Here is a 12,331-nt window from a genome sequence, read left to right as displayed (position 1 = left end):
TAACTATAGAGATGGGGGGGGGGGGGGGGATTCCTGTTACGGAACAAACAACAAACAATATAGCAATGATTACTATCAGAAAATAGTGCTTTAACCTTAACCATTTTTTCTTTTTAACCAAAGAATATCACTTACCCTACCTTTAAAACTACCGTTATTGCAAGCAGTGGGAAACTTCTGATATAGTTTTTATGTAAATTAACTGATAAGAGGTTTTAGATTAATGATGAAAGAAACCACAAGAATCCATCATTTCTGTCTCTTTATTTTAGGATTTTTCATTTCAAACTGATTTCAAGCAATTCTGACCACAGCATCCTGTTTTCTCCTGAAGTACTTGGCTATGAGAAAAGCGCAACACTGCATCAGACTATCTCCCCTGTTGCAAATTTATCTCAGGAGAGTTTGATTGGAAATCACGACACCGAACGCTGATAGCAATACCAGAGGCTTTACTCTATGGCCAGAAATCTCTGATGTTACTCTCAAAGCACTATCACAATTCACTAGTTAGGCCTCCCAGAATCATGTCCAGTCTCGCAAGTTACGGTAAATAAAAACCAGGGAGAAAATACAGTGTGACCACAAAGAGTTCACAGCTCAATCTCACAAAAAAATTTAACAATAGCCTTTGTTAATAATAATATTAATAACAAATTGTGTTTTCTCAGTTTAATTCAAATAATGAACAGAATAAATTCCTTTGTTCAAGTAAAAAAAAAGAAAAAGGAAAACTGAGAGAAATCTTCCTTTACCAGTCTTGTGTCCCTCTTTATTCTGTACAGTCCACCAGGTTGTTGAGGCTCTAAGGCTGCAAAGGAGGTGTCAAGGCAATATGGTTATGCTGCCCCTGGCTCTCCATGCTGCAGCATGCTGGGAGTGGCGAATAAGTGGGAAAGTAAATGGGCAAGAGGCATTGAAAGAGTAAGCCTGATCTATACTTTGTTGCGTGTAGATCTGCCATTTTTCTGCACGTGACACCACGCTCGACTTTGTATGGATCAAGCCGTAGTCCGTTCTCAGAGAGCAGGGGAGGGGGCGTCAGGGTCAGGCTCATTGCCATAATTGTTGCTGTAGTGATTCCCAGTGGGGGGGTGGTTGGGCAGGATGTCCAGTTCGTCCACCTGGGGGCCGGGGTGCATCACCACCAGCTGATCTTGGGGGATGTCCGCTGCTGCCGCTGCCAGGTTGGTGATCGACTTGGACTTCACACACTGGAAGTCCACATGACGACTCTTACCCTCTTCCTTCTCCCAAGACATGCGAATGAAGGGCCTCTGGACATAGTTATAAATTACCTCTGGACGACCTCCGGGACGCTTTTTGATTTTCTCTTTGTAGGTGGGGTAGCCTGCGGAGAGGACATACGATTTGTGATCGGGGAGAGGAACAATAGGCATTCCACTGTGTGACCACCACACTTTAAGAGTCTAGTTTAGAGAATAGTTATTTTAGAGAATAGTTATTTTAGATCATGTAAACAAGGACATGGCAATTGATATTAAGTCACCATACCAGTGGTAGTGGATGTTTGACCGCATATACTAAACTTTACTTTCAAAACATAAGTGTTGGATTACTTCCTTGAGAGATAAGTAATCCAACAGTGTGTACTTTCCGTTGCCTTTACGCTTAGTCAAAGTTACATTATTGCTGTGTTTTAATCAAACTTAAAGCACAGATTGATTTGGAAAATCTAGCTGAAAATAATCCCCGTTTTTAAGAAACATGGGAGCGGGGGCAGTATAAAGGGTGGGTGATGGATCAGGGGTGTCTTACCTAATGGTTAAAATGGTTTGACCATATTCTTGATATTTGCAGCCCATCATATCAAACTTTTAACATGTATTATTATTCTGATCATTACAGTTGCCTATAGCAATAGCCGCCTGGAAATGTTTTAATGTTCGGCGTGACTTATGGAACATCCTGACATTTGTTGTGCATTTCCATCAATCCACTGAGTATGGTTGGTTATGGCATTTAACATTTCAACATAAACGACTCTGTCCAAGGAACAAAAGTAGTGTATGGTTATTTAATGGTGCAACTCACCTTCAATGCCCAATCTTATTTTCTTCAGTCCCCTCTCCTTCAAGACTGATTTGGCAACATCACGATTTTCAATATACTTGAAAAACCGGTACAGTTTTGTGCTGTATATGACTGCAAAAAGATAAAGAAAAGGTTGCAGCAGGACATTAAAACTTGCTATTCATTGTCAGCATTCTACAGTTTCTATCAAACTGGGGGGGGATATAGACAGGGGTGCACATAACTTTTTTGGTCTAGTTCTCAGAAGAGCACCTGGAGATGTTACTTGGTGCGCACAAAATACATGCTAAATAAAAGGTCCGGTGCCCCCCGGCGCTGTTTTGTCAACGGGGAGGGGGGGTGGTTCGGTGCACCCATGAGTGCACCGAACATGTGTGAGTGTGGCTTCAGGAAGTAAATTCCTAGCCTCGATCTCCAGGCTTTTATTTTTTATTTTTGCTAACAAATAAAAGCTTGGAAATTCCTGTCCCAGCTGTTGGTACGTAAAAGCGCCTCGCATCGTCTGATGTGCCGTGCAGAATTTATTTTGGCGACGCATGCGCACCAGTTATGTGCACCCCTGGATATAGAATACAAAAAAGGGGCCAAAAAAAAGCATGCTTACTCTGTGAGTACTCTTCGCCCATCTGTGGTGGATACTCTTCATCCCAGTCCACCACATCGTCATCAGTAAGCACTACAATGTGACACTCCCTTTCTCCACTCTGGGCACTAGCCACCATCAGAGGTACAACCATCTCTTCCAGGTAAAACTCAAATTGCTGACGCGCACCATCGTTAGACAGTTCATGCATCAGGGCACCTGATAAAAGAACAGATTATATCAGGAAGGATGCCACTATGAATCCCGCAAAATGATCGAAACCATAGCAAGAAGGCTGCCAAATTAGCAGAGTCATTATACGTTTTGTTTTGTGCATTTTCATGCCAGGCTGGCTCTTTAGTAAACATTGCTCACTGAATGTGGCTGCCTTTTATTCACACATTTGTAAACATTGCTCACTGAATGTGACCATCTTTTAATCACACACTTGTAAACACTGCTCACCGACTGTGGCTGTCTTTTAATCACCCACATTTGGTATTTGTTTACCAACACCTGTTTAATATGATGATGTACAAGCCATTTAAGAACATTTGATGTTAATTTTGTGCAACATCCATGTCTACTCTACACCTCGACTGTCATTGCATTCTAAGACATGACTGCACCTACAGAGACTTTCGGTAGCCTAAACGGTTGGCTGTAAATTATACTTGACTAGGTAGAAAGACAACTAAAATTAGTTGTTTGGAGGAACACAATATTTTTGTTGTTTACCTTAAAAGGGGTTGAGTGAGCCTTAAGCGTAACAGGGACAAGCACCCATTATACAAAATGAATTTACTGAACTTGCTTCAAAAGTAATTTTGTCTTTTTAAATAAAATGACATCCATTGAAAACAAAGTGATGCAGAAGGGATACTCACTAAGGTCTCTACACTTGATGGTGCTGTAGTCAAATGAGATGCACAGATAGTCACATGCCTCTCGCAATTCCGGTATGGAGATTCCATCAGGGCAGCGGATCATTCCAGATTTGTAGTAATCCTGCCAATTGCACAAAGTTACAAAATGACTCAAAGTATAAACATGCCATTGTTAGCTTAAACCTACACCACCGCATTAGCTTTCAATCTAATTTACTGGTATCAATTTCATATAACATAATTTTCAGTACTTGTGTCCTTGTAAGAGTTACTCCAAACTAAGTACTGTGACATATCAATCATTACGTTTTATTTATGCTGTAGGTTAATATCACATTTTGATTAACTAAAATGTTCTTTTGTTGATGAATGGCCAATGTTTAACGGGGTCATTTTTGTACTAGCAAAATAAAAAGCAGACAAATTGAGTAAGCCAGTGGTTAATACAACTGACAATTTCTCAAGAATCTGTCAGCACTTAAACATGTAATGTTGTCGTTAGTAGGAATAAACATAACGCAGAAGCACCCGGAAGTGAACTGAAAAGGGGGAGGAGCCAACCCGAGTACCTGTTTAACACAAAAAAGGAAAACTAAGGATAAAAAATATATATATTACAGAATGAGTTCCCAGATTGATTCAACCTCAAAATAAAGTTGACATTTTATTGTGATAAGTGTGCGAAGTCTACTGTAATGTACTAGTTTGCATCTTATTCAGTTGAACTGAATAATAGCCAAGCGCAGTTCCACTGAACACTGGATATTGTAACAGTTCATTGACATGTACTGCCTTTTAAATTGCATTGTATATGTGCTGAGGTATTGTGAGTTTGCAGACAGTGTGTACATATGGAATATGGACATATTGCATTTCAGTAGCGCATCCTTTTATGTCCTGCTGAATACTTTTTTTACCCTGGCATCCCCTACATACCCCTAAATACACAAAATGTCCCCCCCCCCGCATCTTACAATGGGCCACCTTGCCTCTTATTTGTGGTTTAACATATAAACCACAAATATCTGCAGATTGCCAACATGCACTCTAATCTTGAGTGCCCCTAGTAGAAAAATAAATAATGATGATCAGTGTTAATAAGTAGAAGGCAATATAGTGGAGGACTGACCAAAATGGCACGGAATACTGTGGAGCTGATGCCCTCGGCGACCTCATATTCCCCTTTCTCATTGGGCCGTGTGAAATTATGTTCTCTTCCAGATCCAAACATTCTGTTAAAGGTAAAGCAGGGTACAGTATAATTTACGCAATTTGATTCTGCAATGTTTTCTGCTATAGTAGCAACAGTATCAATGAATGAAGAAGAATGATGTTTAAGTGCACTATACCTCCCCAGCATAGTGTTGGGTTGCGCAGTGAAGATGGCGGGGTCCACCACAAAGCGTGTGTTGTCAACAATGAGAGTGACCCTCTCTGAGGTCCTAATACTTCGGGTTCCAGCTGCAGCGCTCCCTCCTCCTGCGTCCTTGGCATTCTCATATACAAAAACCATCTCTCCAACCCCTAAGCTCTTGAAGGCGGTGCCCTCTGAACTGGACAGGCTGCTGTTCCGACTGCTGACCACCCCACTGCTGCTGGAACCGCTGGGAGAGACTCTCTGAGGCCGTGGGCTGCTGGGTCTGGACGGTGGGCCACTGTCACGGTCTGGACACAAACGAGCAAAACCATAAGGTTACGGAGGACAATTTCCACCTTCAAATGACAAAAAAAAGTGTACATCCAATGTAACATATCATATTTCTTACAACTGTGTGACGTTTTGTGAAAACGGAGAGAGAGGATAATACCAAGCCAAATTCCTTCAATGTGTGTCAATGTTCTTGCTCAATAAGCTCATTCGGATTGTGCTCATTATTAAAGTTAGCTAATGGGCGATAGGCTTGTCACTATTATCACATAATCGCCTAATCGCAATTATTTGAGATAATCGTAATTATTTTCCATAATCGTCATTATCGTTGTAAGCTTGTAGATCAGCTATTTCTGCTATTTGGAAAATTATTAAATATTTCAGTAATTACTTTGTATATTTTAAGTTATTTGTCATATTTGCCCTGTGCAATTTCTTATTACGAAGCCTAAAAAGCAAACAGAAATTAAGTTTTTATTCATATGTTCCAATGCTCAATGCCAAACACAATTAAATCGTTAATCGCAATTATTTGAGTGACAATTAATCGTCATCTTAGATTTGTAATCGTGACAGCCCTAATGGGCGAAACCCATCATTATGACTATTGATCAGTACTTGTTTTTCCCAGCATTCATTCAGCACACTTTACTCACCGCTGTTGTGTTGGCGGGTGGGTGAGGTGACATTCCGAATGCAGGGAGTGAGCTGGCCTTCTCTCTCGTGTGAGGAGTCCCGGGAACGGTCACTGGAGCGCCGGCGATCACGTGAGCGGTCACAGCCACCGCTGGCACCATGCAGGCTCATCTTCTCCTGGTCTTCCTCCACTCGAGATGCACGGGCCTGAGCACTGTTTATAAGAAGGACATACTCAATATTATACTTAACATACTTAACATACTTACTGAGAGCCAGGCCCCACTGAGCATTTCGATTTTAACTTCATTGTTCTGCTCAACAGCAATGAAGCCACCCTATTGGCATGGCACACCCACTTTTGATGTCGAGGGGTACATAACCATCCAGGGATGGGCAATTGGACAACATACAAACAAAATATGAGCAATTACAAAGACTTTGAGCAATCACTCGAAGTATGTCAAACCTACACTTCCTCTACAGAGTGAATCACTGGTTAGCTTTAGCCATTACCTGAATAAAAAGCATGTAATGATGTGAAGCTTCATCAAAATTCTAGCAATATCATGATATACAGTACACTGTTCCACCAATGTGACAGCCAATAGGATAACCTACCCTTAATGAATATTCCACAGTCAAATTTGTGGATGTTTAGTCAATTTGTGACATCAACAGTGCTGATTGATGCGATTACATCATCATCCGATTAAAGTCTGCTTTCGAGGCACCGCAGGGTTGGACTTCTATCCTTGCTATGTCGTTCTTCCCATGTTTTGAATCCAGAATCGTTTTGAATGGAGAATCGTTTTGAATGAAGAATCGTTTTTGAATTGAAAAAAAAAAAACGTTTTTGAAAGAATCGGAATCGTGACCCCAAGAATCGGAATCTAATCGAATTGTGAGATAGAAGATTCAGAGCCGTAGTTGGCATTATACTGTACTCAATTCTATGGGCTATTTGTACTTTTATGTACATGCATATGTACTGTATTCATAATATATGCTTATTATTTCTCTCTACGGTTGTTATTCTTTCCCACCACAACCTTTGTAGTGGTTTCCTGTTACTGTTTCTTTTAAGTGTGAATAAATTGTTCCAAGTCTCAAAATAATTGACAACCCTGTGTGTCCAACATTATGGTTGTCATCATTGACAGCTAGCGATGAGAGAAGGATGGCGGGACTTCAACAAGACAATGACACATAAGCTTTGACCAATGTTGAATCCCACCTAGCCATAACCAATTAACTGTCAAAAGTCTCAAAACCCAGAATTCAACAACCAAATTCAAAGCCTTGGTCTTTGAGGACATCTTAAAGGGATATTTCACTTTAAAAAAAACTTTTGGTCATTGTATCATCTACTCAGGCCTTTGTGAGCAGCCCCCCAGACAGTTTTTAAGTTGCTCAATTCAGTATTTAGATATTTGATATTCATTTCATCAGACACGCCCCCTTCCTATACAAACCCATTGTAACTTCAAACTCCATTTTAACCATGTTAGATTCATCAAAAACACCCGTCCTTGGTTCTGGTGACTCATACCGCCACCCTAATACGCGAGGGGGCCGTGTTTTTTCAATTACTTATTTCATTTATTTTTAATATTTATTTTGGAAAATGAAAAAAATAAAATTCAACAAAAAAATAAAATAATGAAAAAAACACGGCCCCCTCACGCATTAGGAGGGCAGGGTGAGTCAACAGAACCAAGGACGGGTGTTTTTGATGATTCTAACATGGTTAAAATGGAGTTTGAAGTTACAATGGGTTTGTATAGGAAGGGGGCGTGTCTGATAAAATGAATATCAAATATCTAAATACTGAATCGAGCAACTTAAAAACTGTCTGGGGGGCTCACAAAGGCCTGAGTAGACAACAAAAATACCAAAAGTTTTTTTAAAGTGAAATATCCCTTTAAGGCCATTGCCCCATCCCCAGAGGAGAGAGTGGCTGTTCTTTTGTCTGTACGACTACTGTCATCTAACCTCGGACCCAAGGCTCACTTTCTCAGAAAGAAAGACAGTTGGAAAGTTGAAACAAGAAGTGAATAGAAGGGGCTACCGACGGGATGAGCATGAGACGTTCCATAGCGGGGGAAGGGCTGGCCCAGGTACACACATCAATAGTGTCCAAGGCCCTGTTTAGACTGCAGTCAAATACGATTTATTTCTCAAATACGATCTTTTGGCCCAACTGTTCACACAGCATTTGCAGTGACCAGATCGGCTCCGTCACAGATCTGTGTGTTCAGACTGATTTAAACAACGTCAACCTAACTTTTAGGACCTTGTGAACCCATTTTCTGCCATGCCGCGAGATACGTCTTCATATATTGCCTTGCCTTCTCGTGCTCTTGCCTTCTCATCAGCTTGTAGAAAGATCAGATTTTGGTGCACGGCAAGGTGTGAAACCGTAAAAGTATAACTCAAACTTAACTGTCACCAAGCATACAATCTGTAGTTCATTAGGAAAACAGTGGACTATTACTTTAAATGAATGTGGTACCTTCACAATAATGTTACACGTGTGAGAACCCATACAAGACATGGTTTTGGGCCAGAGGTATTTTTGTCAGGTCTATTTATTAGGAGTACCAATAAAACTTTGTTTTGGGCCCCAGGGGCCAGGTGATAGAACGAAGACCCCTGGGGCCCAAAACAACTTTTAGAAAGAACAGAGGGCCCTAGGTTTGTTTTTGCTCCTAATAAATACGGCACTATGTGAGTGAGAATGCATGTGGGTTCTTGTACCTGAAAACTTTTTTCAATCCTGCACCTTTTTAAGATGCGTGTGTGTCATGACTACCTTCACAAATAGAAGAACCATAAATTATTAGAAAAGTATTAAGAATGAATAGTGCCTTTATATATGCAGGCAAACAAAGCCCATTTCAGCACAACAGGGTTTCATCAGGTATTGTGTGTTGGTGAATTGAGCTGCCTGCAAAACCAAACAATGAAAAAGAAACGTGTTGATATCAGCCCAGTTCTTGACAAATTGCCACTCAGTAGCAAAAACAGTTGGTGTAAAGATACAGGTTCAACAATTAGGTCTGCAAATAAGTATTATTTTCATAATCAATTAATATGTTGATTATTTTCATTATCACTTATTTGATAAATCTATGAGATTAATTTGGACTATAAAACAAGGCAATACAGTATAAAATTAATGCCAAGGTCACAAGTCATCTGAACCCAAACAGACATCTTGATAGCCAGCCGAATCACTGGTTAGCAACAGACCAAATAAATACCGTTGGGCTTCCTAGTCATAAATGCTAGACGTCAGTCACGATGTTGTAAACTTTACACCATGTATTTCTGTTGGTTAGTGGTTACTAGTTACTACTACTACTCCACAGTGGTGTAAAGTAACTAAGTACATTTACTCAAGTACTTTACTTGACAATTGTTAGGTACTTACTGTGTATACTTACTTATACTGGAGTATTTCCAATTATCAGTACTTTTACTCCACTACAATTATTTGAAAACTTCAGTTACCAGTTACTTTGCATCATTATAAAACATGCATTTACCACTTTAGCCCTATTTTATACCTAGGCTATTTTCAAACATTTTAGTCATTTTACTTTTGGTACTTTAAGTATATTTTGATGCCAATACTTTTGTACTTTTACTCAAGTAAATTTTGAATTCCAGACTTTTACTTGTAACAGAGTACTTCTACATTGCAGTATTGATACTTTTACTTGAAGTAAAACATTTCAGTACTTTTTCCACCACTGGTTACTGCTACTCCAAGCCAAGATCATACGTTTGGTTGGCTCACCTCGAATGCTTGCAGAGTTTGCGAGGTCGGCTGGTTGTTTTGTGTTCAGTCCAGTTCTCAGTGTCACTGGAGTTGCTGTCATATACCTGTAGACGTGCTGCCATCAGTCCAGTCTGGATCTTTCACCCTTCATCATCTACCAGCAACATCAACAAGCACTGATGTGAAGCAACTAAGTACATTTACTCAAGTACTGCACTTGAGCAAAATGTTCACGGCACTTTTACTTTGAGTATTACTAATTTCTTCATACTTTTTACTTCAACTCCACTACATCTCAGAGGCAAATGTTGTACTTTTTATTCCACTGTATGTGACAACTGTAGTTACTAATTACTTTGCAGATGTAGATTGATCAGATTTGTAATAAAATGGCAGATCTACAAGTTCACAATGTGTCGTGATCGAAAGCATTGTGAGCTTGTAGATCAGCTATTTTGAATAGCCAAAGTATAAAATAGAAATTAAGTGGTTGATAATAATTATAGTCCAATAAAATGATGTATATGATTTCTGAAACGGGCATTCTGCATAATGGGTACTTTTGCTTCTTTAAGTGTATTTAGATGGCAATACTTTTGTACTTTGATTTAAGTAAGATTTTGAATGCAGGACTTTATATTACTTTCACCCTGTGGTATTGCTACTTTTACTTAGGTATATCTGAGTACTTCTTCAACTAAGTCACTTAATCCTTTCCAGCATTATTTCATATCAAAACACTACTACAATATTAATGCCAACTATCAATTTCAATATAAACGACATGGGTTGTTGGGTAGCAAACATGAATGATACAGAACATCTAAAGAGAACATATACATTTAGAGTTACTTAACTAATGCAATTAACGTTAAAATATCATTGACTGATATGACTATACCAGTATAACCCTAACCCCTACACTTTAACTAATGCAATTAACGTTGGGCCTATTAGCTACGTTGTTAAAGTCAACCACAGTAACATGACCGTACTGAATACAAATACTGTACTTAACTGAAAATCTGAGTTGTTTTTTTTACTTTACTGAAGTATTTTACATTTTCAGTACTTTTTACTTCACTACGTCTAAGAGGCAAATAATACTGTACTTTTTACTCCACTACAATTATTTGGAGACTTTAGTTACTTTGTAGGTTTTGATTATTATTACAAAACATACATTAATCACTTCAGCCCTACATTTTGGCCATTTGAAAATACCCGATCTACAATTTGTAGATCTGCTATTTTCATTCAGATTTCATACAGTTGAAAAGTTGTGAAACGGGACATTCTGCATAATGAGTACTTTCTACATTTGATACTTTGTACATTTTGATGCCAATATTTTTGTACTTTTACTCAAGTACAAAAACATTTTTTTTAAATTCCGGACTTTTACTTGTAACGGAGCTTCTACATTGCAGAATTGATACCTTTACTTACGCAACCACCACTGGCCTTACTGAGTCATGTTAGCTATAACGGCTTAAGCTCCGTTACCAAACAGTGAACGCGGGCGGTCAGTTGCAGTCGTACGTTATTTACCACACACAACTCGACACATAAATGGTGTTGCCATGTCGGCTTATTATAAGCTACTTTGGGCTTCTTTTTCTGAAAAGTTGCTTGTAAACAGTGGTGGAAATCGTACTAACATTTTTTACTTGAGTAAAAGTATCAATACCATGTTGTAATAATTTATATCTGCAAAGTAACTTGTAACTAAAGTTGTCAAAAAATTGTAGCGGAGTAAAAGTACAATATTTCCTCTGAGATGTAGTGGAGTAGAAGTAAAAGTATTGATTGGAAATACTCAGTAAAGTAAAAGTACCTCAAAATTGTACTTAAGTACAGTTCTTGAGTAAATGTACTTACTTTACACCACAGCTTGTAAATATTGGTGGTTGCGGTTTTTGGGCTAGTTTCTAAAGTGTACTTGCTTATTTAGGCTTGCTTCCTTCCAAATGTTTTAATTATTATTTAAAACCAGTGGTTCTCAAATATCATCATTAAAGTGTTTCGTGCCCAGGGAGCATTTGTGTCGTTAGAACGTTTCATATGGCAACACTAAAACACAACTCACTCTGATGTTAAAACAACCTGCTAAACACTGGGCTAATGTTAGCTAGGCTAGCTAACACCCACTACCCAGTAACCCAGCTGACGTCTAACAAACTACCATTCAAGCTAACAGTCAAAAAATAACTACAATAACAAAAGCTAAAATAAATACAAGTGTAGGGATATACAGTGTGTAAATAAATACCTGTCTGTGGACGTAACAGCAAGACGGGTCCTTTTAGTTGAGTCCAAAAAAGGACATTATTGTTTGTAGCTGCAGCTGTTTCTCTGCCAGTGTTGCCATATTTTGGGAGGGAAACAAGCAACCAGATCTAGGATAACAAGCCCAAAAGAAGCCAATGTATACTGTCCGGGGCGAGGGACAGGACAGGAATGAGAGCAGGACTGAATATATCTAAACTTACTTTGGGAAGCACAAATGTTTGGGGCGCACAATAGGCAGGTGGTGTAATTCATTACCCCGCACCAATCACAACGCACCTGTCAATTGTGTGCCCCATTCATTTGCGCTTCCCTGTCAATTTGAATATATCAGTTTTGATAAATTCGGTCCTTCACTCAAGTCGGGCCCCTCGCCCGTACAGAAAGTCGTCCGTGTGCAGCTCGTGGAAAAGTGGAGATATTTTACTAAACACACATTTTCT

The 12,331-nt window shown here is 39.2% G+C and overlaps 1 protein-coding gene across 4 annotated transcripts; it reads right to left on the bottom strand.

The window, feature by feature from the left end:
* Nucleotides 1-245: 245 nt before the first annotated feature.
* Nucleotides 246-11,994, bottom strand: btbd10b (BTB (POZ) domain containing 10b). 4 transcript variants are annotated; one of them, XM_080435469.1, is made up of 9 exons: nt 11,872-11,994; nt 9,618-9,753; nt 5,833-6,026; nt 4,875-5,190; nt 4,655-4,757; nt 3,526-3,646; nt 2,660-2,857; nt 2,056-2,166; nt 246-1,351 (listed from the first exon to the last, which is right to left on the bottom strand). In XM_080435469.1, exons 2-9 carry the CDS (start codon nt 9,719-9,721, stop codon nt 1,020-1,022), a joined length of 1,479 nt encoding a protein of 492 aa, XP_080291595.1. In that variant the 5' UTR covers nt 9,722-9,753; nt 11,872-11,994; the 3' UTR covers nt 246-1,019. The 4 variants fall into 4 exon arrangements, with proteins under 4 accessions (XP_080291595.1, XP_080291597.1, XP_080291596.1 ...); XM_080435471.1 differs by lacking the exon at nt 9,618-9,753 and having other exon boundaries at nt 11,872-11,978; XM_080435470.1 differs by lacking the exon at nt 11,872-11,994 and having other exon boundaries at nt 9,618-9,772.
* Between the last annotated feature and the right edge of the window lie 337 nt (nt 11,995-12,331).

Source organism: Gymnoscopelus braueri, assembly GCF_963280865.1.
Source record: "Gymnoscopelus braueri genome assembly, chromosome: 1".
Classification (NCBI taxonomy): domain Eukaryota; kingdom Metazoa; phylum Chordata; class Actinopteri; order Myctophiformes; family Myctophidae; genus Gymnoscopelus; species Gymnoscopelus braueri.
Note: the sequence above shows the minus strand (reverse complement) of the source record. Positions and strands in the feature narration are given on the sequence as shown.